The sequence below is a fragment of the Thalia democratica genome, chromosome 1 (assembly GCF_965202585.1).
Source record: "Thalia democratica chromosome 1, ktThaDemo2.hap1.1, whole genome shotgun sequence".
Lineage (NCBI taxonomy): Eukaryota > Metazoa > Chordata > Thaliacea > Salpida > Salpidae > Thalia > Thalia democratica.
The window spans coordinates 104,101,461-104,128,631 of record NC_139165.1 but is presented as its reverse complement, the minus strand read 5'-3'; the positions used below and the strand labels follow the sequence as shown (position 1 = coordinate 104,128,631).

Sequence of the window (27,171 nt, the reverse complement as noted above, 5' to 3'; positions counted from 1 at the left end):
TTGATATAAAATACATTTCATACAAAAACTAAACAAAAGTATGAATTTGCAAGACAAATCAAATAGAAGTGTTATAATTTTTTAAGAGTAGTTTAATTTATTAAACGTAATAAATATTCATTATCTAATATTTTATTTCTATATAAGGTACACGATTAGTAGCATAAAACATTATTAGAAATAAAAACAATTTTAGAAATTGGTCTAAAAGTCAGCATTTAGATTTTGAATGTTAGAAAAAGATTAAATAATGTCAGGGAAAAAGCTTCTGAATAAAAAAGCTATGGTTGAATAATATAAGTACGATTATTTTGAAAAAGAGTGATTTAAAATTTTTTCTTATAAGCAGTGCAAAATGTTGTGTATAAAGTGTGCCTTAAAAAATTTGTTTGTTTTTTATAAAATTTATGAAGCTGGCTGTCGAAATAAGCTTAATTTTTTAGAAAAGTATTAATTAGTAGCATTTAAACGTGGCAATTGAACTTAGATATATAAACAAAATCACTTGTAAGAACTTGATTGAAAAATTAACTTTTTTAAACATATGTACTATACATAAGTTACTATTTTAAATGTTTAAATAAGTGAACATATTATTTGAAAAAGTTCTGTCGAACGTATTAATTTCTTAAATAAAATTTTTGTAACTACTATTTCTTATTAACTTTCAGTATAGTATAGACACCATTTTTGAATACTTCTGTGAAATAAGGGCTTGGGTTTCTTCTTGCAATAGCGCAGGCCGGTGTTTTACCCTGAAAATTATTGTTTGATAAATTAGTTTGAACAAAAAAAAATACTATAAAATAAAGATTAAGGCAGGGTTGCCAAAAGTTTTTGGCAAATTCAATCCAGTTATTCAAAATTTCCTCCAGGTTTCAAAAGTACGCACTATTTTTAGTTTGAAATTAAGTTTTAGGTAAGAAACTATGTTAAATAGTATAAACACATTGAAAAGATACTCTAAAGCTACTTTAAATGAGTTTTTTAACAAAAACAATTTTGATGACGGTAGTTTTTTTTATCTATATGATAGATTTTTTGAGTCAAATTGAAATTTTACTATTTTACATGTTAAGAAGTTCAGTTTTATTTTTTTTCAAAATTTCTCAAATTCCAGGTTTCAAGGTGTTTTGGCAACCCTGATTACACTTACAGTTTACACTATGTAACTTGTAGTCTATGCATTTATTAGATATTGGTATGTCTTTCAAAATACACGATTTATGTTAAGTTTATGCATTTATTAAAAAATGTATATAAATAAATATATGTTTACAAAGTTTGAGCGTTTAGATCAGGGTTTCCCAAATTTTTTTTTAAAAAGCCCCCTTTAAAGAAATAAAAGAGCTATCGTCTTCCTCCAACAAGATTTCTCAAAAAGCAACCATTAAATACACCTAAGACCTTTTTTTGCTTTTACACTAACTCCACAATATCAAGTGTAAGTTTCAAATTATTACCTTATTGGCTCCCTGTGGCCCCTTTGCTGCTTACGGCCCCCAAATTTATGTAGCTGCCCTTACAATCAGTTTTCTTTCATTATAAATACAAAATCGAATGCATATAATTAAAGTAGGTTATAATATTATGAAAACCAAAAAAAGTTTATTAGAAAACTTTTAATGTTATGAACTATTTTTCGTTAAGCATTCACTATGCTATAAATGGTAATATGTATTATGTTCATAATATGATTAATTAGAAAAAACTTTAAGTTGTTTGTTTACAATAACAATTGTACTTTACATATACTGGTTGAAAAAAAATCTTATTATACATTGATTTAAACATTAAAAAAAGTAACTTTTATACTAGTTAAGTCATAGATAGATAAAAAATCAGTTATAGCTTTGATAGTAAATAATTACAATATATACATATATAGATAGCTTAAACATAGCAAATTCTAAAATAACAACTATATTATAATTATGTGGATAAAACTAACGTAAAATAAAAAATTACTACGTTAATAACTAACTTTAGAAATATTTAAGTACTTAATAAAAAACATTAACATTTCCACAATTCACGTAATAAACAGGAAATAATTGCAGTTATTCGTTATATGTTAAGTATTATCTTAAATTTTCTTTATGTGTGCATGAGTTTTAGTGAAACTTATGGTTAAAAAAATTATAAAGAGTATTTAGTTTAATAAAAACATTAACTAAAGCATTATAATAATTGTCAAGCTACCTTCTACAGCTAACAAACTTGAAAAAATTCAATTTACAATAAAAAAATATAATAATATACATGCTTGAATTGAAACAATTGAAATACAATAAAATAATATAAAAATATTAGTCATGGTTTTTATACTATTAATAATGTATTAAAGAAAACTAGTGAAACAATATAAAATCAATAAATCGATAACCTATTTTTTTTTCTCACATTAATATCTTTCCTGAATTCTTATATTCATCTTTTATAACAAAATAATTGTACATGTTTATTTTTAATGAAACATATTGAAAATTTAACATTATTTCTCAGATAACTAACATATTAATTAGTCATAGTTATTACTGAAGTATTTTTTTAATATACAAAATTGTGGACTAAGTAAATCTTTAGAAATAGGATAAAATTAAAAATCATAAATGCTATAAAATTACTTTCAAATGGCTAGATTAATCTAACAACAAAGTTCTATCTATTATAATAACTTGTTTATATTAACCATTCTTAATTTAAGTTTTCTTCAAACTTAGATAAAACTTGAGTTGCCATAATTTGAGATTTTATACTTCTAGGGTTTCTCACATTTAAGTATTCATGGGCACATTTTTGACAAATTAAGAAATAATTACTAACAGTTTTGAAATAGATCTATATAAGAGCAAAAAATAAGCTTGCAATTGATCACAAAATTTAGGTCAAACAGCAACTACAAAATATAATTAGTATTTAAAACCTTAAAAAAAAATAATATTTATAACGGGCGATGCATGTTGACACCATTAGGGTGCAATTTAAATCACCTAGATTATTTTTTGTTATGTATCTTTGTTAAAATTGCAATAACAGGCATTGAGGAGTGAAATGTGATTTAAATTATTCAAAATTTTATCTAAATTACTTTTTGTTGCTCCACATAAAACGTCGTATAATAAATAATAACCCCCAGTACATTATCAAACCTTATTTCAAGGCAAAAATTAAAAGAGAGAGAGAGAGATGATTTCAAGTAAGATATTTATTTTGCCACTATGACGTCATCACACGTCGTCGCTGCTAACAATTATTTATATAAAATCCCCTATAATGATCAAACCTTGTTCCAGGGTTGCTCGATGTCCCATATTTCTGGCATCTGGCAACCGTCCCTGGTCTTCCTCGTGCACCAGCTGTCCTCGAGCACAAAGTGGGTAATCCCCATTTGCAAGAAAGTGTCGCGAACTTCACTCAACTCCTGTCTGCTGTACATCGAGTAAACTTTCATTGTTCGCTCTCTCAAACCTGAATGAAAGTTATTTGTTAAGTTACTTGTGTATTCTTTATTTTTACGTATACAGGGTTGGCAAAGGTTTTTGAAAACTTTCTCCAGATTTTCTGAACTTATTACAAGTTATTAAACGTACAACTTTTTTGGTCAATTTTTGGTATAAAACTAAACTTGAGAATGAAAAATGTCCTAAAATGCATTAAAGTATTAAATAGATACTGTACAGCTACTTTATATGTGTTTTATATAAACAAAAATATAAAAAATATAAAAAATAGTTACTGTATATGGTATTCGTCTCGTAATCTAAATTTCATTTGTTTACATGTAAAATTTGTTCAAAATTCCATGTTTTCCAAGAATTTTGAAATTCCAGGTTTTTTGGTAACCCTGTATATATGTTAATAAATTAAAAATAACATGATTGTTTTTATATATGCATTGACTTCTTTGAAAACATTTCTACTAGTTTTAAAGTAGAACTGTCTAAAACAATTGGTAATAAATACAATTTAAGGTTAAAACATTAGTGGCTTGTAGGAAATTTTGTGTTTTTAATCAAATGCTTTTTTGTTGTAAATAGAAAAATTGATAAGTACGGTATATACTTAAATTGTTTATAAATGCTTCGATGTGAAACAGGTGAAAACTTTGTACAATCAAAGTTCTATGTAAGTAATTTAATAACTACTCTTTTAATAGTCGATTTAAACTGTATTTCAAAATAAACTTCATTACTCATACTAGCTGAGAAAACTATTAAAGAAGATTATAAATATACTTGTTGATTTTAAATATAATTTATAATATCCAATATTAATTTTTGATTCAAATTAAGTTTTCAGATCAATGCTTTAATATCAAACAGTTATTTAACAATTGTCACAGTTAAGTTTCATTGCTGAAAACGTATTATAAGATTAAAAAAAATTTTAATTGATCAGTTAACTACAGTTACTACATGATGATTGTATAACTTTTTTGTTAAATTATTACAAAGCATCTCAATTTAAAAACTTTTCTATTAACATACAATCTTTAAAAAACTTCTACTTTGTTTATTAACTAAAAAATACAAACATAAGCATAAAGTTGATATATATTAATACTTTAGTAGCATATATATGTAAAAATAAATCTTTATGAAATTGAAAATGGGTAATTAAGTTTATGTAAGCTTAAAAAAAAATTCTCAAAAACTGTCATAACAAAATAACAATTTTATAAGGTTTCTATTTCTACTAAGTTTAATTTAAATTGACATATTTTATATGAAACAAACAGTAATAAAGAAAGCTATTGGCCAGTAATTAAATTCTGTATTGATAAACGAAATTGCCGAAATTGTTTAAAGGTATGAATTCAAATTTAATTTAATTAAATAAGTTGAAGTAATTTGACACTATAATTTGAAAATAAATATCTAGCTTTCATGGTGGCAAGAATTTCATCAAGGTTTTTTGGATTATATATATCACTAAAAATTATATTTTATAACTTACTTATTGTTTTACTTTTTTTTTAAAGATTAATTAAAGGCAGCTAAAGTACTACAGTAAAACTTAATTTATTTATGGTATAACAATTTTGAGAATTATGACAAATAAAATAACATTAATTAATTATTAAGAACTTTAAGATAAAATTTATCTATTTGTAGTTTAATTGTGCACATATTTTTTTGCATTTATTAAATTTGTATAATTAAAAAAAAGTTTGAATTTAGTAAAGTTATAAATAAGGGAACAATATAAACATAAACCTATAAACGGAAACTGTAGGTGTAAATGAAATGAAAAAATTAAGTTTGAAAACCATAGAAACTCTTTTATTACAATCTAACAAAGTATATGGTCTACTGCAGGGTTTCCCAAACTTTTTTACAAATGAAAAAGCAATGGCCCCCTTCAACATATAGGTTACTCATAAACTACGATAAAATACACATAAGACCTTTTTTTTTTGCTCTTCATCTGCAACTCAAGAATATCTAGTGTAAGTTTCTAAACTACCATAAAATACACATAAGACCTTTTTTTTTGCTCTTCATCTGCAACTCAAGAATATCTAGTGTAAGTTTCAAGTTATGGCCTCATAGCCCCCCTGTGGCTCCTTTACTGCTCATGGCCCACTTTGGGAAACCCTGGTCTACTGTAGATGAAACTGAAAAAAAGTGTTTATTGCTTATATTTACTTGTCTTAATTTTTGTAATGTCAAATTATCATTTGTTCTTAATGTTCAATTGTTGTCTTAAAAGTATGCCAACCTTACAAAGCTATATTATCTTCTATCTTAACAACATTTTATAATGTTACATGTTTTTTTTTTAAATCTGCGCAATTATTAAGCAAAAGATAAATCTTGTCACTTATCAACAGTACTCCTAAAACTGTTGGGTCACTAAGCAACAAACCTGAATTTTCGCTATACAAGTGATTCGCAACCGCTCGTTGCTAAGCAACATAAAAATACCCCTAAAACTTATGTGTTACTAAGCAACAACAAACCTGCATCTTCGTAGTGAGGGTGGTTGACAATTGTTTGTTACTAAGCAACATAAAATACCCCTAAAAATTATGTGTCACTAAGCAACAACAAACCTGCGTCTTCGTAGTGAGGGTGGTTCACAATTGCTCGTTGGCATGACAACTTAATACTAGCTGTTGTTGGCATGGCACCCGCAAATACTGCGTTGCTGGGCATTTTCTCATTGATGAATGTCAACATCTGTGTAAAAAATTTTTTTGATATGCTTCATAAACTAATACAGATAAAGTTTAGAGTTAGTATGAAGCTTTTAAAGGTGATTGTTTGATAAAAACTTTCAAATACTTTTGAAAAAATTTAACATCTGTATTCGAATACCAGTTTCAACTTAACAAGAGTATATTTTTCATTTTAAAATTTGATAAAAGTTTGTTAAACGTAAAGCCTATCGAATTTACTTGATTCTTTTTCAAAACTTAAATGAATTGTAAAACAGTTTTGAAGATTGATATGAAAGAATAAAGTAATTATGACGTAGCTGTACAAAGTTGTGCGCAGATGGGAATTGATCGAGTGGGAATTGTAAATATACTATTGTTAGTAGGGCTGTCTTTCCATTTCCAGAAACTTGCGTATTTAGTTTTGGTTTTTATTTTTCGATGAGCATTGTTACCAAACTATAAAGCTCACCTCGGGCACACCTTTTAAAGACTTTGAAATTATTATTGATATTGGAGTTTTGACAATGTATACAATATTTTGTAAGATGTGCCCGATGTGAGCTTTATAGTTGGAATTAATGCTCATCGAATAAACAAAACTAAATAAGCAAGTTTCTGGAAATGGAAAAATAGCCCTTCTGACAATATACTAACTCAATTATCATTATCAACTTAGTCATGATGACTTGTTCAAAAATGCTCATAAAAGCATATTAGAAAAACAAGCTTGTTAATATTCATAAAAATAATCATATGATTAATCATTTATCAAAACATTTTGAAAAAACAAATTAGAAATAGAACCAACACATTGGATTTAACATAAATATTTAAACATATAAAAACCACGTTTATAATTAATCAGTGCTTGATGACAAATCTGTTTTGTATTCATAAATTTATAATTAATCACAATATAAAAAAATTAAATACATTTACAGATAGAATAAACAACTCAATAAAAAATATAAATAAAATACTTTTCCACTACTGGTTAAAATATTAAACCTTAATACTACAAACTATTTTCAGTTCTATTAGTTTATTAAAGTTTACTGAAGACGGATTTTTATCTGAAAACGTTTTGAACTTTTGTACTATGCAATAAATTTGTAGATTTTTCAAAATTATTTTTTGATTTTTTTTTTAATTATTGATGCAGAAGAAAAATCACAAATAAAAAATTGTTTGTATCCTGGACTGATTTAAGAATTTTATATAAATCTTGACCTTATTACTACAACAGGTTAATAGTTTTTATTAAATAAATACAAGTATAACAATCAATAAAAACATACTTCTTCATGGGGCCAGTTAGAAAACTCTCCAATGATGTTCCACTGTTCGTTCAAATTGGGGAATCCCGAAGCAGCTGCCACCGCAATCACCATGACAACCAAGCTTTTGTGGACTGTGTTGTTGCCAAGGAAGCCGAACAATTTACTGTGAAATAATTGATGTGAGATGTATGTAAACTTTGTGAGATTTTTCAGTAGTTTATTGCCTATAAAGTTTTGAAACATACGTGTAATACTTAAAATAAAAAATAGTAGTAAATACAGTTGTCCGGAAATTTTTACCAGAACATTATTAAGACTATAGGGTTAATCACGCCAATTCGATCATCAGACCACAAGTTTCGGTAGACTGAGACCGGATTTGTCCTTATTAGGACTCATCAGTCAGTCACAACCGAAAAACTTGTAGTCGTCAATCTACAAACGGTTTATCATGCTTTCACATGAATCACTTGCTCAAGTGGTTGATTGATGTGAAAGCATGATAAACCGTTTGTAGATTGACGACTACAAGTTTTTCGGTTGTGACTGACTGATGAGTCCTAATAAGGACGAAACCGGTCTCAGTCTACCGAAACTTGTGGTCTGATGATCGAATTGGCGTGATCAACCCTATTGTTAAACTTGAGCTTGTCTCACGGCAAAAGAAAGTCCAGGCTTCTGCTCTGCTGACTTTCGCCGATGTTTTTTGTTGATCGTACTAAAACGAGCGTGCCAGATGTCTTGCTTAGTGGACAATGTTTTAAACGTTGCACGGCAAATGACAATGCTGACGTCACTGATCATTGCAAGCAAGTGGTTGATTCATGTGAAAGCATGATAAACCGTTTGTAGATTGACGACTACAAGTTTTTCGGTTGTGACTGACTGATGAGTCCTAATAAGGACGAAACCGGTCTCAGTCTACCGAAACTTGTGGTCTGATGATCGAATTGGCGTGATCAACCCTATTGTTAAACTTGAGCTTGTCTCACGACAAACGAAAGTTCAGGCTTCTGCTCTGCTGACTTTCGCCGATGTTTTTTGTTGAACATTATTAAGATTAATAAATAATATATAAGACTGACGCATTAGTTAACAGTGATGCAAAGTCAACACCATAACAAGTAAAATAAACAAGCATGTTTTAATAAGTTATACAAACAAACTTATTAGCCAACAATATAGCAAGAAACATATAGACATCATAATTATTATTATAAATCAATTATTTCAACAAAACTAACTTATTAGCAAGTAATGAAGCACATATACACATCATGATTATCAAAATTAAGTTGTTAAAATTATTCTATTAAATCAAACTAACTTATTAGCAAGTAAAGAAGCACATATACACATCATAGCTATTGAAATCAAGTTATTTAAACTATTCTATTGACTCAAACTAACTTATTAGCAAGTAATGAAGCACATATACACATCATAGGAGTCATGAAAAGTTTCAATCTCATGATCATGACAGCCATGAATGTGAATGCTAACATCTGAAGAACATTGTACAATATTTCTGCACCGGGTTTGCTTCTGTGCTCCACTTCTACTTCTGCTGGTTTCACCTCTTTGCTTGCTTCGTCTTCTGTTGCTGCTGGTTTCTAATGTAATATATCTTGAAATTATTGCTTGGAGTAAAGTTTTTGTATATTTATGTAAAACGTATTAAAAACACAAGGGTTGTATATTTTACTAGAGTCAGTACTAACCAGTGAATAGTGAGGGATTATAAATTGGATGCTTAGACTAAATTTAAGGATTTTTTTTATTTCAATGGCTGCTGTGCTATAAATGTCATTGTGGCGTTATAACAAAAAATTAAAACTTTATTTAAAATATTTTTTTTCAACGACCATTCGAACTGCTCAGAGTGTTAGTTTAACGCAGATTTGTAACTAAAATAAAACTTTACACATTTCAATTATGTCTAGAAATAAGTTGTGAAAAGTCTAAAATATTAAGTGAGAGCTCAAAGACCAGAGTAAGAAATCAACGGTTTAGCAATACAAATCTCAGATAAAATATTTCTTGATAGCAATTACCTTTAATGGTAACGCTTAGAGTGTTATATATTAGAGTAAAGCTTGTGCTAACAGTGTTACAAACTGTTTGCATTGCAAATGAGTTGAAACTGTATAAATTCAACCTTTTAAAATTTATATGAAAATCTTACAACAATTGTATTATCGAAAAAATTGCATGAAATTCTTAAAGGTTAACTTGTAAAAAATTATTGTTAGCCTTCTGTTATTTTATTTTTAATTATCTAACAAACTAATCTAATAGCAAAAAGTAAATTTTAGCATTTCACAATTTCTTGATAAATAATGTATGTATAGGGAAACCTTAATTTATTAATAGTTATTCAGCTTTATTGACTCATTATACTTTATTGGAATAATGCTTTTAGCAATTCAATATAAATTTAGTTGCTAATGAATTAAAATTAAAGCTGCTTTGAAATTCTTATACCCATTTTAATTAATCAAAGTACTTAAAATAGTTTGCTTTCAAATTAAATAGTTTAAAACTTAATAACTGATTCGTATAAAACTTTTAACAGCTTACATAAGATAATTCTTAAAAGTAACAAAACTATGTAATTAAATTTACTGTAACAAAATGTTTGTTTTTAAATTACAGCAAATTAATTTTTTGATTGGTCACTAATATAAAAAATTAAAATTTTAGAAATTTTACACTTGAACCTTAACAAAAACTAATCATAAGTTCTACTAAAAACTACAAAATAAATTACACGAACCATTATAAGTTGATATTCATGGTATAACGTCTTGCAGGCAACAACAATTGTAACAAATACACAAGCAGGAATTAATAATGTGTATGTAAGTTTCATTATTGTTGACATTTCTATAAAGTCGAATTCTCTGTAAAATTTAAAGTTTTTTGTTTACATTTTATACATATATCTATTTATTTTTGACTTTTATTTATAAAAGTTTAAATTAAAAAAAAAGATTTATTTACATTCATAGTTTATTATACTCTGTACAATAAAATTCTGGTAAAAATGCAACTTAAATAAATGAAATTTATCAAAGTGTAAAGTCTAGACACATTTTTTATTGTTTGAAGTTTTATATATTAATTTAAAAATAGAACTTGCTATAAATATATTTTAATCTAATTAGAGGCTCAAATATCTTTAATTTTTTTTAAAAGCTGACAAAAGATTTATTCATCAGGTTATTTCATACAACTGAAAGAAAATATTATTTAAGAGAATTTTTATAATACAATGGCATTAAGTCAAAGAAAAAGCTCAACTTGATTAACTTATAATAACTAAATGTTTTATAGTTTATAAAATATTTTGAAGTAATAAAACATTGTTGTCATAAATTCAAAACAAAAAGAAAAAAGACTAATTAGAAATTTAAAAATAATTGAAAAAAAACTACAATACTTAGATTTAAGCTTAATATTAAGAAAATAATAAACCCCAAAAACATTAAAAAAACTAAACGTGGCAAATGTGTACAGCATAGAAATTATTGAAAAACTAGGTTTTCAATAAACAATTTATTAAATGTAATTACAAACAAAACTAACTTAGCACATGTGTACAACATGGTATGGAAATTATTGAAGTCTGTGAATTTAGAAGCAAATATTTCGCCAATGTGTTTATCGTCTTCTATTTGTAAAATTATTGATACAAGTTTCTTTACACTTAATGTTACTGTTAGCCATAAAGCTACCTAAAACAAATAATTATTGGATTAAAAATATTGTGTTTATTTAATTGATACAAGTTTCTTAATACTTAATGTCACTGTTAGCCATAAATCTACCTAAAACAAATAATTATTTGATTAAAAATATTGTATTTATATTGTTACAAGTTTCTTAATACTTAATGTTACTGTTAGCCATAAACCTACCTAATACAAATAATTATTTGATTAAAAATATTGTATTTATTTAATTGATACAAGTTTCTTAATACTTAATGTTACTGTCAACCATAAACCTACCTATAATAAATAATTATTTGTTTAAAAATATTGTATTTATTTAACTGAAACAAGTTTCTTAATACTTAATGTTACTGTCAACCATAAACCTACCTAAACAAATAATTATTTGATTAAAAATATTGTATTTATTTAATTGATACAAGTTTCTTAATACTTAATGTTACTGTCAGCCATAAACCTACCTATAACAAATAATTATTTGTTTAAAAATATTGTATTTATTTAATTGATACAAGTTTCTTAATACTTAATGTTACTGTCAACCATAAACCTACCTAAACAAATAATTATTTGATTAAAAATATTGTATTTATTTAATTGATACAAGTTTCTTAATACTTAATGTTACTGTCAGCCATAAACCTACCTATAACAAATAATTATTTGTTTAAAAATATTGTATTTATTTAATTGATACAAGTTTCTTAATACTTAATGTTACTGTTGGCCATAAACCTACCTATAACAAATAATTATTTGTTTAAAAATATTGTATTTATTTAACTGAAACAAGTTTCTTAATACTTAATGTTACTGTCAACCATAAACCTACCTAAACAAATAATTATTTGATTAAAAATATTGTATTTATTTAATTGATACAAGTTTCTTAATACTTAATGTCACTGTCAACCATAAACCTACCTAAAAATATAAATATTTGATTTAAAATATTGTGTTTATTAAATTGATATAATCTTCTTCACACTTAATGTTACTGTTAGCCATAAACCTACCTAAAAATATATATCTGATTAAAAATATTATTATTTTTATTTGATTGATACAAGTTTCTTTACACCTAATGTGACTGTTAGCCATAATCTTATTTAAAACAAACAATTTCAATGAAGCACTTTGTTTGTATGTTTATTTTAAGTTTTAATAAGTACTAGCTTCTGAACACCAATTAACAATTAATATCAAAAATAATCTATACATAACTAACTTAAATACTTATTTAAATTATAATTGATACAACTTTTTTGAGACCAAGTTTTACAAATAACCATAAATATACCAATAGTAATACTATTAAACTGCTGTTACTGCTATAGAACTGAATTAAACTCAGAAGTAATTTAATTAAAAACATTTTTTTTAAAACATGTATCTGTTTTAATTTAAAACAATTTCAGTAAAATTTAAAGATGTGAATATCAAAACTAATTAAGACTAAGTATATTAAAAAAAATTAGTTGAGTTAAATAACTAAAACCTACTCAAATTTAATATTAAAGTTCAATACGAAGCTTCTTTAAAATGGTAGTTGTAAAACATTATATTTGTACGTTTAAGATTTAAATTTTTATTTTCAAAGCTATTAACTAGATAGTAATATTTTGTATAAATATTTACTTAAACTTTATTTGAACTTATAATGCACAGAAATACACATGATTTTAATTTCAAAACAAACAAATTTAAAGTTTAACTTATTGTTTATTTTAAAAATTTTTTTGTTTGAAGCTTCATTGAACAATCAGTGAACTGGAAAAACATGTTATGATAGGATGTGTAAGAAAGTTTACATAAATTTGTAAATATTTTAATGTAATCATCCATGCATTTCAAGTTTTTCAGCATTAATACATAATTATAAATTTAATCCAGTCATTTATTAATTAATCTTGACATGAAATAATATAAAGGTGTCTTTATGTTTTGTAAAATTTATTTAGTCGGCATTCTAAAATATTGCACTTAGTTTTCATATGTCAAATTAAGTTAACTTTTCCTTAATTAAATTAAATACTGAGAACAATAATCAGTTAATAATTTAAATATTTTTGCTAAATGTAAATTGATAGCTTATTTGGTAACATTAAGTAAAAATTTAATTTGTGTATTTTCTTATATCTATTAGAAATTTGTAGAAGAAAGTACATGCTAGATCTTAAAACAACTTAAAAAATATTATAATTAATTCTGTTTTAACACTAATGATTTTAACCTAAAAACAATTAAAAAATTTAAGAACCTATACTGATCAAACTTACATTAATAAATTGTTATTTAAATTTCTAGAACTTTGATAATCAAATAAACAACACAAACTTTCACAATGCATCTTGCGATGATATTTTTAATTTTAGATTCAATTCTTTCTTCCTGGTGAACAATGATGAACACAGCTAGTAAACTTGATGCGTAGAATGATGTTAACAACATTTCATTACCGCATTGGAATATGAAATTCAGTATGAGTGCTATCATTTGTGCATGAAGTACTATTTTCACCTGAAGATATATCAAGTAATAAATAAGTATAGAAATAAAAAAAGTTAAGCATCTTTTCAGCTTTCAAATAAACTTTTAAATCTATTAAACTTCCGACTATAATTTTTTACACTGATTTATATTGGTACTAAAAATTTCATCTTTAAGTAATGTATCAAATTTACAATAAAAGTTCAGCAGCTTTTTAAAATGCTTATACTTAAATTTTATGTTTAATTTTATTCACTGTAATAGTCTGTCAAAGGTTGCTTAATAAAACTATAAAAACTTGGAAGCCCAAATCTGATAGAAAAATAACAAACTAAACTTATGTGACCCAATATACTCAAGTTAAGACTCAAGACCCTATAAACATTGAATATTGTAAAATTTAATGTACTAACAAAAGAGCACAAAAAAACAAATTACCTTATGACTTCCAATATATTCGAGCACATATACAGCAAATATACAGGCTGTTTGTGTCAATAATGCAAATTGAGCGAATTGCCATGGTAACATGAATAAGAATGCTGCTGTGCATACTGATACCATGTGTCTGAAAATACATTTTTTATAAATGTTATACATTATAAAAATAAAGTTTTATAATGAAGTAAAACTTGGTAAAATGTAGAAAATTTATCTGGTTTTCAAATTTAATAACTTTACAAACTTCATGACTAAATAAAATCAATCACAAAAATTTTTAAGTAGAAAATAGTATTTAAAGTAAAAATAAAAACTTACAAAATATAACTTTATTATTTTTTAACATATCACGCTTACCACAGAAAACGTTAAAATAAACTAAAAATGTCAAAAACAACCAAATAAAACTAACGACATATAGTTGGGCTTGTTGGTTTTCAACATATGAGTAACAAGTAGTAATTCAACAATTAGAAATGGAAATGAATAACTTTCTCTTAATGGAGGGGTCCACATTACTCTAGTTGCTTCACCGTGATTGAAAAAATAAAATGCCACTGTGACAAATCCTGTGAAAAATAAATAAAATACTTTTATTTTCATGAATTTAATTATGGTTGAAAAAAACTAAACACCACTGTTTTTAAACTTAAAACTGTTTATATTTTTTTTATGAATCACAAACTTTTTGTTGCAAAATTTAGTTGAAAACTTTGACAAACAAACAATAATTGATACTTAAAATTTTTTAAAATTAAATTTAGTGGAATAGAAGTAAAACACTTATGCAATAAATAATATAACTTATATACTATTATAGACAGGATAACTAAGCTTTTAAATATATTTTTGAAAACTGGTAAAATTTTAATTTAATTTTCATAAATAAAATGCACAACTTAACTTTAATTAAAAGTTAAAATCTATTTTTTTTAAGAAAAATAATAATTTTCTACAAATAACTCTCAAGTAAAGACAGTGTTAAATTTTTTTTAGATATTGAATAATAAGAAGAAACTATTCAACAAACCGCCAAGCAGAGTGTTACCAGAGAGATAGCAACCATAGAAGAAAAGTACGGACATCATAATAGCATTAATGAAGTAGATGCAATGCACATAAAAATAATGTGGATCTCCAAATCCCTCACAGCTCATTACAGCTGGTAACTCGCCCCTGTCGATCTGTATGATATAAATTTTATATATAAGTATATTCACTTTTCTTTCTTTAAATAAACATATAGTTTGTGAACATTATAAGATCTGTGGATATTGTCTATTTGACATAGCTTACTGATTGGCTTTAACTAAATATTTTTAATGCTAACACAACAGGTATAAGTCAAATATTCTTAGTTTAAATAAATACTTATTATTTCCATAATGCTTCATAATCTCAGTATGGGATTAAGTCCTTACTTGAAAAAATATGTTTAAAAAAGTATTAAACAAAAAACAGTTGTTAACATTGAAATAAATGCTTTCTTAAAAATAAAACAAATGAAGATTTTTGAAAAATTGCTTAGATGTTTTTGATTACTCTACAAAGTGCAAACTATTTTAATTTACAATGCTTGTTAAGGAAAAACTTATTGCTTTACATCTGTCTTTACATCCGACCCTAAATACTCACAATGAAAAAATGTTTGTATGCTTTACACCAGATGTAAAAAAAAGCCACCATCGAAAAACAACCACAAAAAAAAATTGTAGAGAAACATTAAGGTGTAAAAACAAAAACCAACCCTCCAACATTCTTGAGTCTTGATATCAGCAAACTTGGTGAACCCATCGTACATTCTGTATGCGACACCCAGTATAAGTTCAGGGTACAAGTTGAACCTCTTCAACACGTTTATCGTGGATGGAAACTCAGTCACATTGTCGTACATTATCTGCTGCAATCCGTTGAATGCTGATGGTGCTGTTGAAAGTTGTTTTTGCAATTGTTTATTATTTTATCATAATATATTATTATAAAGTTTTTGTGATTCGAATACAAATATAATGTAAGTTAAAAACTATGTACACAACTTACCTTTTATTAACAAATTGGCATAAAATACAGTCATATTTTTATGGAACTAATTGTTTAAAAAAATAATTCAAAAGGTATTTTAAAACTTTTATCTAAAAATGTATTTTGTTTTAAAAAACACATTTTTTTTAGTAATGACAAAATTTTTAACTTTCAAAAATTTGTTACTACAGATATTTCTTAATATTGCAAAAAAAAGTTTTTTTTAAATTTGAGTCACTTATCTAAAAAAGAAGAAAGAGATATGTTTTTAGTGATTTTTAATTATTCACTGTTTTAGTCTCCTCCTTTAAGGAATTTATTTTAAAATTTCTGACATTAACCAGTTATGTTTTAAACATAGTTTGAATATTAAAAAGCTGTATAAAGCAACTTTTAGCTTACATAAAACTCAAAAAATCAAATCAATTTGTAAAAATAGTAATTTAGCTTCCCTTATGGTGTTAATAAAAAATTATATACTCTTAAAAAATTATATTACTAGCACAAAATGACATGATATGTTGTTACCAAAAAGTTTTACATAAAATAAAGAAATAATAATTAAACTTTACAACAAATTAAACCATAAACAATTAAACCATTTAAAAGACATCAAAAAACAGCACCATCTTTAGAATACAACCTCAAAAACACTGAAAAATTACTTGAATAATTTTCATATAGAACTAAAAAATTAACCCTCAATAACAGTTTTGTAGTATGAATAATACAATCCCATCTCAGTTCTGAACGCAAGATCTCTCTCCAGAGTGGAAAGATGGGAAAAATGCTTGTCATTCTCAAACAACGTCCATATGTGCAGACCGTGAAGCCAGCCAAAAAATCCACCCAGAAGAACCAGCACTATCATGTAGTTGCTGCTAAACAACCATCTTATTCCAGTTGCTGAGGCTTCTTTCTTTGCTTCGGTGGCTTTTGGAAGGTTGTGCCTCTTTTTACCCATGTTTAATTATTAATTCTAATATTAAGAAAAAAATTAATTTGGTAAATATTACATAAGTAAAAAGGTTTAAGTGAATATATATTAATTGAATATTTGTAAAAAAAAAAATTTCTCATAACAATATTAACAATACTATTCAGTTTGAATAAAAATTGTACTATATTTGAATATAAATACTTTTCCTAACTTTTGTAGCCATAATACATAGAAGGTTAACGGTTTAAATTAAGTCCTTTTCTTTGTGAACCATATTAATTTGTGAAAATGCTCAAACTTTCACATATTGGTGGGAGTAGAGTACAAATTGAAGTGTATCTCAAGTAAGTTAATTTAATTAGTTTTGAAACTAGCTAAATGCAGAGGCTGTTATGGGCATTTACTTGGTAAGTGTTTTAATCGTTTCATTTGGTAGGATTTGAATATGCACATAGGGACACTTTTGTACATAGAAATTTTTGCACAGGTTGATTTTCTTTTTCAATAATTTTTCAATTTTATTAATTTTTTTTTCTTTTAAATTTTTATTTATCTTATTTCTACTATCACTGTTACCGCTAACCCTTGGTCTGTAACTCAGTTTATTATTTTGTGTTTTCACTAGTTTTTTTTTAATTTTTTTCTTTTTTTTTAACTAATTTTATTGTTTTACGATTGTACAAAAGAGTCTTAATGCAAAAGTCACCCTTGGTGCAAAGATATTTTCGTGCATATTTGACCCATTCCCATTTCATTTAGTTCCCCAGTAGTCGACATGTACCCCACATGAAACATTATTTTTAAAATGAAAAATTAAATTTGCCCCTTAACTGTAATTCAATTACATTTTTTTCTACAATGTGTAATTAAATTTTAAGAAATGGTATTAAATAGGAACATAAAGAAACATAAAAATATGTACTGAAATAAAAACTATTATTAAAAGTTTACCAGCTTATGGAACTTTGTAACTAAATTTAATAAAACTGAATATACAAATTTAGTATGTGAAATTGTTGTAGAAAATTATATTAAATAACTAAAATAACTTGCAAATATTGCTAATAGTCATAGAGTAGAGGTGAACTACATTTCAATTATCTTTTTGTACAAGTTCTAACCACTGGGTTAAGATTTTGAAATGGACAACTTAAAAAGTTTTCAAAGCTGTGGTTTGGACACCAATTAAATAGGACACTTGTTGAATTTTTTAATTAGAATTATCAAGTAAAAAAGTATTATTAGAAGTTATCAATTATAAAGAGTTGCAATAAAGAGTTTAAAACAAATATTTAAAAGTGTGGGATTTGGATAATTGGACTTTTGTGTCTTGTTGGTGGGCCAGATACAAAATCATGCCTAAGTGGAAACTAAACTGTTCAATAATATACATTTTACTTGATATTTATGGAAAAAATAAGTTGGCTTATACTTAGAGTAGAGAAAAAAATTTTGGTTATCAACAACTACAACAATCCACTTAAAAATGTTTGTGTACACACAATAAAATAAACACTGGTATATTTTTATGTTTCTTTTAATAATATGTTATGCATTATTGCAATAACTTAGCATTTTACAACATTCTTGCATATTAGGTAAATTTTTTAATTTATTTGAATTCACACATTTGCAACGTTTTAGCTTTACATGATTTTTGCCCTAAGGCAGGGTTAGTTTCGAACAAAATGTCTAAAAGGTTTAAAGATGATTCACTTATTTCGAATGTGTCAATTAAAAAAATTAAAAAACAATGTACTTTAAATAATATCTATAGGTAATAAGTTAAAACTTAGTGAGAAATGAGAATGTTTTAAATATCTTGTAAACTGTATTAATATATAAAGTTGTAAAAATTAAAAAATAATTTTTTTTGATTCTTTTTGGTTTATTACTTCCTAGTTATAGTAATTTGCTATAAAAATTTCTTTGTGACTAAAACGTTCGAAGAGGTTTAAATAAAAATAAAAGTTATATTACAAAAAGTGTTTTGTGTCTTTTTAAATAATAAACTTGTTTAATCATTAAAATGATTTTATAACAGTATCTTAGGATAATTGTGGAGTTGACATTTGTTTTTTTTTGTAAAAAAAAAAAGATTTCAAAAATAAATAACGATTATGTAACGATAGTTAAGTCATTAACTTTTTTATTTCTAAAAAAAATGTTTCCAAATTGTTATTAAGCTCAGACGCCTCAGAGTCAATATTATTGCTTTTGCAAAATAAAAACTGTTATATAAAACAATTATTTTATTGAAAGTATTTGCAAAAACACTGTTTAAACAAGTTATTAAAAGTTAAAAAAACAAGAAAATGACCAAGTTAATTACTAACTTTTTTAATTAATTTATTTAGTATCCGTTTAGGTTACAAAAACACAGAATGTTTGAAACTACCATAAATACTGCCTACAAAATAGAAACTAAATTCAGAGAACTAAATAAAGTTTAAGGGGTAAATTTTTTTTTTCATTTGTTCACGTTGGTTTTATTTTGTAAAAATATGCATGCAAGCAAAAAAAATTTTAAATCAATTGATAGACGATAGCTTTGTATGAAATAAAAATCGAAAACAACTGTTCTAACTTACGTAGTTCATTTTAATAGTTTGTAGACTCACAATGTGTTTTTAGATAACATGTATATAAAAAGTTACTTAAAATACAGTCTTTTAAAAAGTTTTAGACTTCTATATGACTAAAAAAATGTAAAAATAAATGTTTAAAAGTTAAAGCTAGACATAATAACAAAAGATTTAAATTTTTACAATAATAAGCAGCAACCACGTTATCACTTATTTATCTTATATTAATTAACTAAAAAAACCTCACATTACTAAAAAACTATATTGTCTTTTAATTCTTGAACAAATACTTAAGCTATATTAGGCCAATTTTTTTTATTGTATTATACTTGATTTTAACTTTAATAATGTTTAGTTTTGAATTTACCTAGTTTTTGATAAATATAAGTTCTGGTAATGTTATGGAAGAATTTTTTATTATTATACACACATGTGTGTGTACATACAAAAACAAATTCAAGTATTCAAATATAGAAAGTTTATAATTGAATAAGATTTCAATTGAAAAATCTTGTTTATAGAAATTAGTTCGTCGATATACAAATAACAAGTTTCATTGAGAATTTATATTGAAATTTATGGACATAATGGTTACTGCTTGTTTGATATTTTGTACTATAATAGAAAGGTATGGAAAAACTAGTATATTGTTTTAAATAACTGAATAACTTAATAAGTGTTCAAACATTTATATCTAATACAATATTATAGCATTAGTTAATAAACTAAAGGTTCAAGCTAATTTGGAAACATGTTTATAGAAACACTCTCATTTGTTCTTTGAATAATAAAAGTATACATAAAATTGTTTTTCACGTCTAATTTTCGCTTAAATAACTAAAATATTACTTAAAATGATAAATTATGTAGTTAATTAGTTAAGTACTGTATAAAAAAGGTTGTTAGCTTCATTTTATACTTATAATAAGCTTTAAGAGATACAAAAAGTATTAGGTTTATTAATATGATATTTGTTATTGCTTTACCTTAAGTAATAAAGTACTAGTTTTGTAGTTATAGATTGAGTTCTAGAATTGAATAAAATGTGTCCAATAATGCTTCTTGGGTAAGTTGAAAGGAAGCTAATAGCTGTTTAAGGTTTATAAATGCTACAAACTGTTTTCTATCGTCCGTCAGGATGGCCGAGCGGTCTAAGGCGCTAGACTCAAGCTAAATGCTTCATCGCTATGCGATACTGAGTGTTCTGGTCCACGAATGTGGGCGTGGGTTCGAATCCCACTTCTGACACTCTTTTTCTTTTGTTAATCAAACCTAATGTTAATTAATCCTTTCAAAACGCTTTGTCATATTTTTTAAAAGCTTATCTATAATACAAATTTATTTAGTTAAATTAGTTAACTGTTTGTTCATTAATTAAAACCTTAGAAACATTTGGTACAGGGGCGTGCTTTGACTGGTTTTTCCTGTGCACCTCCTGTAAAGTTAAAAAAAAAATTGTTATAAATAAGCGATTAAATACTCTACTAAAAAGTAAAGTTTAACTCATATTTTAGAAAGAGCTACTTCAAAATGACGTTGTTCTATAAGTTTTTTGTCGAAAAAATTGTATAAAAGTTCAAAATTAAAAAACTGAACTTTTTATTACAAATTAGCTAGTCAAAAGTTTTTAAAAAAGTACTTTTGAATGATTATACAATTCGAAGGTTTTCATTTTTATTTTTCGAAACTTTTGATGAAATCACATGTTGATTATATTTTTAGAACATTAAAAAACCGGAGTTTTATAGATTGATTTCTATTCATTAAATTTTAAAATAATAGTTCACATTTGTTCTTACTTCGTTTTCAAAAATATAATTTTTTTTTGATTTTTATTGAGTTTTTATCTAACTTATCTTAATTGTAACTGTTTAACTAAATACATTTTTGACATATCATTGAACATGTTTTTATTATTATTATTAACATAAGTTAATTAATAATTTTCATTAGTACTTTGTTTTAAGTTTCTTATGTGTAATATATTTTGTTATTTATGTTAGCCTCACAATGTATTAGTAATATTTTCACATTGTCAATAAAAAGATGAACTAGGTTTATATATTTAAGTTTTCGTTAGTTAAAAATTAACAAACTGGATTACATATTAAGATTTTGCAGTTTGTTTTACTGGTTATTTCTAATTGTTTAAATTTTAAACATTTTAGACAGCTATTTAGTAGAAAGCTATATTATATTCTAATGCGTATTATTAAAAGGTTCTACACGATTTACTCTTATATTGAACAAAAAACTGTGTACCCCACCCAAAAAGTCTTAACACGACCCTTATTCGGTATTGTTTTTTACATTTTATAAATTATGTTTGAAAAATAACAATAATTATTTATATGTTTAGTTAATTTATTTCTTTATATGAGTTGTATCTATAAAAAACTAATACAAATATTAGGTTTTACTTTTTATATGTTAGTTTTGAACTTAGTACAAATTTATAATTGTATTATTTACTAATTTATATAATTCATTTTTTTACTTGTCAGTTTCAGTTGTTCTAAGAACTTTTACCTCAAAAATAAACCAAATATTTCTAAGGTTTTAATTAATGAACAAACAGTTAACCAATGAAACTAAATAAATTTGTATTATAGATAAGCTTTTAAAAAATATGACAAAGCGTTTTGAAAGGATTAATTAGCATTAGGTTTGATTAACAAAAGAAAAAAAGTGTCAGAAGTGGGATTCGAACCCACGCCCACATTCGTGGACCAGAACACTCAGCATCGCATTGCAATGAAGCATTTAGCTTGAGTCTGGCGCCTTAGACCGCTCGGCCATCCTGACTGACGGTAGAGAGCAGTTTGTAGCATTTATAAACCTTAAACAGCTATTAGCTTTCTATTAACAATAGAAGCATTATTGGACACAGTTTATTCAATTCTAGAACTCAATCTATAACTACAAAACTAGTACTTTACCACTTAAGGTAAAGCAATAACAAATATCATATTAATAAACCTAATACTTTTTGTATCTCTTAAAGCTTATATAAATATAAAATGAAGCTAGCAACATTTTTTATACAGTACTTAACTACTTAACTACATAATTCATAATTTTAAGTAATATTTTAGTTATTATAGCGAAAATTAGACGTAAAAAACATTAAATTTTAAACTTAGTTATTTATGATATAACTTAAAATAAAAGTTTCAAGCTTACAACAATGTAAAAACTTAAAAAGTTTTTAAAGTTTTAAAATTATTTAAACACTTTATAAATTATACAAATAATAAAACTTTCTGTTTTATTTGTTTTTATTAAAACTAAAGTCATTTTAAAACCAAACAAAAATATTTTGCTTGTTATTGTTTATGATTCTGAATTAATATACATACACTTTGTACATAACTGTATTATAACATTTTACTACAACATGCATTTTTAACTAACAAGCTGAAAATTATAGCTATAGGAAAAGTTTTAATGTTGTTATTTATTTAAAATAAAATAAGTCACTTATTTTGTTTACAAGTTAAACAACTAATTTCAAAATAATTAAAAAGTATATAAATATAAATAATCTAGAATACTGTTTGTTGTTGTATTTGTTGTATTTTAAACTATAAACAGAACTTTAACTTAAAAACTATTTTTTTTTTGTCTATTTTGTTTACAGAAAGTTACATGCTTTATAAGTATCTTTACAAAAAAAATATTTAAATAACTAACTAAGTGAAACAAATATAAGTTTTTAATAACTATACGTATTGCTAAGCAAAATTTTATAACAAGATTTGTACCTTGCTTTTAAATAATATTCAAGTTAGCTATAAATCTAAAAAGAAATATAAATGAATAACAGTAAGTGTTTTAATATTTTTTATTGAAGTCCACGTTAATTGAACATAATTGAAAAATAAATTTTACGGTGCTTTTTGAACGTTCTATAAAGAGTAAACATTTACTATTTGGTAGAAGATAAAGATTTAAAAACTTTTTATCTCTATTATAATTTTATTTTGCAACAAACTAGTTTATTGCTTAATTTTAATAGCTTATATGTAGTTATAAAATACTCATATATATTGTTTTTGATATAAAAATACTAATCAAAAAAATGTATTTTAAAAACAATAATCTTAAGCTTACTGTGTTACGAAAACAATGATATTCAAATAATAAAGCACATACTTAAGTTTAAAAAAAAAAGAAAACTCTAATGTAGAAAAACTAAGAAATACTTTTTTTGTGGTTAAAACATCGTTACACCCTTGTAAAGCAATAAAAAGATTAAGTAAATAAAATATTTTAAAAATATTTATACTTTATTTTTATAAAAGTTATATTTAAAAAAATGTTTAAAATACAGAATGTTTTAGGCAAACTTTAACTTTAAAAGTTTGAGCTAAATTTATACAATAATGTAATTTTCACAGTGTCTACAAAAACTGTAATAACCAAAAAATATTGTGATTAAATGAGGAAATAATTAGAAGAGAATAAATTAGTTAATTAAAGTTTTTGAACAAGCTAAAAATAATATATTAGTAAAGAGAATATCGTTTTACTATCAAAAGAAGACATTAGCTTGTTCTATATATCAGGAACGTAGATTCAAAAAGTCTATGACGCTTCTGCCTTCTTAAAACAATGCTTTTAATTCGACTTCATGCATTTAAGATTATATTAAACTATATGCAAGACACTTTTAAACCGAAAATTTTAGCTTTATGCATCTTTTAAAGAAAATCGGATTCGTTAAGTTAACCTTAAAAACGTTTAAATAAAATCAGCTATAAAAAATTAAATTACAGATTTGTTTAAGCTACGTCACTGGTATAAACACGTGTTTTAAAAAAAGTATTGATATTATTATTTAGTTTCTATTTTAGCATAGTATTTATTTTAAACAATTAAAATCAACGAAACTGAAGCTTAAAATGTTTAATTGATAAGTAATCTATTTAATATTTTTTCTTACAGTAACATCTACCAAATTTTCAGAGTCAAAAATTTGAGCAAAAAAATAAACTATAAATAATTAAGAACCACTTTCTATATCAAAATATGATAAAAAGTGCAAATTTCTTTTAGAAACGGATTCTTTTACAACTTAAAACATTATATAAGTATTATTTAATAGATTAAAGTTTCTTTTTATATTTAAGTCGTACACTAGTATACATCTCTATAACAAAAAATATAGTAAACACCACGTTAATTACAAATGTTTTATGTTATTTTGTAAAAATAGTTAAAGCTTCAGACAAATTTTTGATATCACATCTACTAAATAATACACAAAAAATGTTAAACAAAAAAAAATCGTTTGAAAACAAAGTATTGCATGCCATTTTTCATAAGTTTTAAAGATTTAGCCACTTTAATAAGCAAATGTATTGACGGTTTTAGGTAATAAAATAAAGCCTGACGTAAAATATCCACGCTTTTATTACAAAACTTGGCGTCTAATATTGCCCCGTTTATTATTAATGATTGTTTAATTCGAACTGAATTAATTTGTTAAAACAGGAAAAAATAATGTGAGTCAATGTTGTTAAGGCAAATTAGACTCATATTGGTTTCAATGAGCCCAATTATAATTGATTGTTAATAACCTAATCGATTTGTTATGTAACTGATTATCTTATGATATTATTTAAAAAACAAGTCAATAAAGAGTAGCTGTCAAATTTTCATGAGCACAAAAAGTTGCACGAGGGCACAAAACTGCAAGACGACACTTTTGCACGACCAGACAATTTTGAACGGAGACATTTTTGCAAGGCTTGAATTTTTTATTAACTTTAAAAAAATTTTTTAATTATCAACTTAGTTTAATTATTAGTTTTATTTTAAAATCACTGTTACCGTAACCCTTACCCTCGGTCGGTAACTTATTTTTGATATTATTTTATTTTTATTTATTAATTGATATTTTTCATTATTGTTATTAATTTTTTAACTATCACTGTTACCTCTAACTCTTACCCTCGGTCTTTTATTTATTTTTCAATTTAATTATTATTTATTAATTCTTTTTTCTATTTTTATATATATATATTTTTATGTTTTTTTTACTCATGTGCAAAAATTACCCTCCGTGCAAAATTGACCCTTGGTGCAAAATTGTCTTCGTGCAGTTTTGTTACCTCGTGCAATTTTGACCAATTAAATCAAATTAGAAAAACGAGCAAGCTGTACTATATGCTTATTTGCTTTTTGAAAATAAAGATTTCCGAAAAAACAAGAATTACACCGATTAACTGAAGAAGATACAGAAAATCAAACGTATTTAAGTATATATAACTTTGTTTGTATTTTCATCGTAAGAAGTTTAATAAGCAATAAACTACCTAATTAAATTTAATTACAAAAAAGTTTATTTGCTTCTAAAAACATTTGAGTTACACAAACTAAATAAATTAAATTTTTAACATAAAAAATTTCTGTTTGAGACAAAGTTTCCTTTTCGACTTTTTTAAACTATAATTAAATCTTTCTAAATTCTATAGTAAAGTGTGTTTTAAACTAAACTCAATATAATCTAAGTTTTTGTATAGTTTTTTATCAAGAAACTCCTAATTAAATAGGTGTCTAAAACTATTTACGGATCCACAAGCTTGTATTATTATTTATAAATTTTTAACCTTAAAGTTAAAAGTTTAAAAACAACTTATTACATTATGTTTCAATAAAAAAAACTTGCAGGCCCGGTTTTGTAATTTTTTATATCAACCTATAAATTTTATAACACTGTAATTTTTTAATTAATTTTTATTTTCATCTTGTTTAGATTAATTTTTATTTAAATTTACAGTTTTATTTTAAAAATCTAAAAGTCTTTTTTTTAAATTTAGGTCTATTTGTTTTTCATCCCTACTTAAATAAAGAATACATGTACAAGAGATAAATTTTAAAATTTTTTCAATAAACAAACTACAAAAAAGTATGAAAAACACTTTATAGGAAAAAATTTAAGTCCAAATAAAAAAATCTTATTTATTTGTAAATAAGAAAAGTATTGAAAAACTATAAAAATAGGTAAAAGTATGTATACAGATACATCACTTAAACTTAAGCTTGTTAAACTTCTTTATAATTTATTGGACGACAAAAAAAACGTTTAAATTATTTGGTCCTAGGACAAGGAACCTTTCAGTTATCGAGTCGGACACCACGGATACCTTTTAACGTCTTGTCCAGGATAAAGTTATTTATTTGATAAACAAGTTAGTAGTAAAATACAGTGTAATGAACACTGTCTTTACTTTTTAATTTTACTCTATGTTGTATTTTGGTATGTGTTAGTTGGCAAAGTTCTAAACATTTTACTTGTGCAAAATAAAAAGAAAACATTCTTTTTTTCTTAAAACTTAAGTATAAACATAAACTGTGCAACCAGTAACAAATTAATTTCATTAAGTTTAGTTCAGATTCTTATTAGTAAACTAGTTTATAACTAAAATTAAAGTTTCTAATAATTAATATGTTACATTAAATAAGCTAAACATCTCTTTTTGGTCAGAAACAAGTTTTATGCGCC

General features: G+C 24.9%; 1 protein-coding gene and 2 non-coding genes across 3 annotated transcripts; 1 reads left to right on the top strand and 2 right to left on the bottom strand.

Moving 5' to 3' along the window:
• Positions 1-351: 351 nt before the first annotated feature.
• On the bottom strand, positions 352-17,111 carry LOC145849656 (protein C-mannosyl-transferase DPY19L1-like). The gene is made up of 13 exons (XM_082954668.1): positions 16,836-17,111; positions 15,862-16,040; positions 15,145-15,298; positions 14,527-14,683; positions 14,112-14,241; positions 13,521-13,703; positions 11,035-11,183; positions 10,223-10,349; positions 8,857-9,059; positions 7,465-7,609; positions 6,059-6,185; positions 3,287-3,471; positions 352-755 (listed from the first exon to the last, which is right to left on the bottom strand). Exons 1-13 carry the CDS (start codon positions 17,098-17,100, stop codon positions 651-653), a joined length of 2,109 nt encoding a protein of 702 aa, XP_082810794.1. The 5' UTR covers positions 17,101-17,111; the 3' UTR covers positions 352-650.
• A 3,682-nt stretch (positions 17,112-20,793) lies between these two features.
• On the top strand, positions 20,794-20,909 carry Trnal-caa (transfer RNA leucine (anticodon CAA)). The gene is made up of 2 exons: positions 20,794-20,831; positions 20,864-20,909. It is a non-coding gene; the product is annotated as a tRNA-Leu (tRNA).
• A 1,441-nt stretch (positions 20,910-22,350) lies between these two features.
• Trnal-caa (transfer RNA leucine (anticodon CAA)) lies at positions 22,351-22,466 on the bottom strand. The gene is made up of 2 exons: positions 22,429-22,466; positions 22,351-22,396 (listed from the first exon to the last, which is right to left on the bottom strand). It is a non-coding gene; the product is annotated as a tRNA-Leu (tRNA).
• Between the last annotated feature and the right edge of the window lie 4,705 nt (positions 22,467-27,171).

Excerpts from the sequence above, each read along its gene's own strand:
- LOC145849656 (XM_082954668.1), bottom strand. The coding sequence starts at position 17,100 with ATGGGTAAAAAGAGGCACAACCTTCCAAAAGCCACCGAAGCAAAGAAA. Across the intron at positions 14,684-15,144 it reads TGGTAACACTCTGCTTGGCG|GATTTGTCACAGTGGCATTT; the intron begins GTTTGTTGAATA and ends TATTTTTCACAG. Across the intron at positions 10,350-11,034 it reads ATGTTGTACACATGTGCTAA|AGAATTCGACTTTATAGAAA; the intron begins GTTAGTTTTGTT and ends TAAATTTTACAG.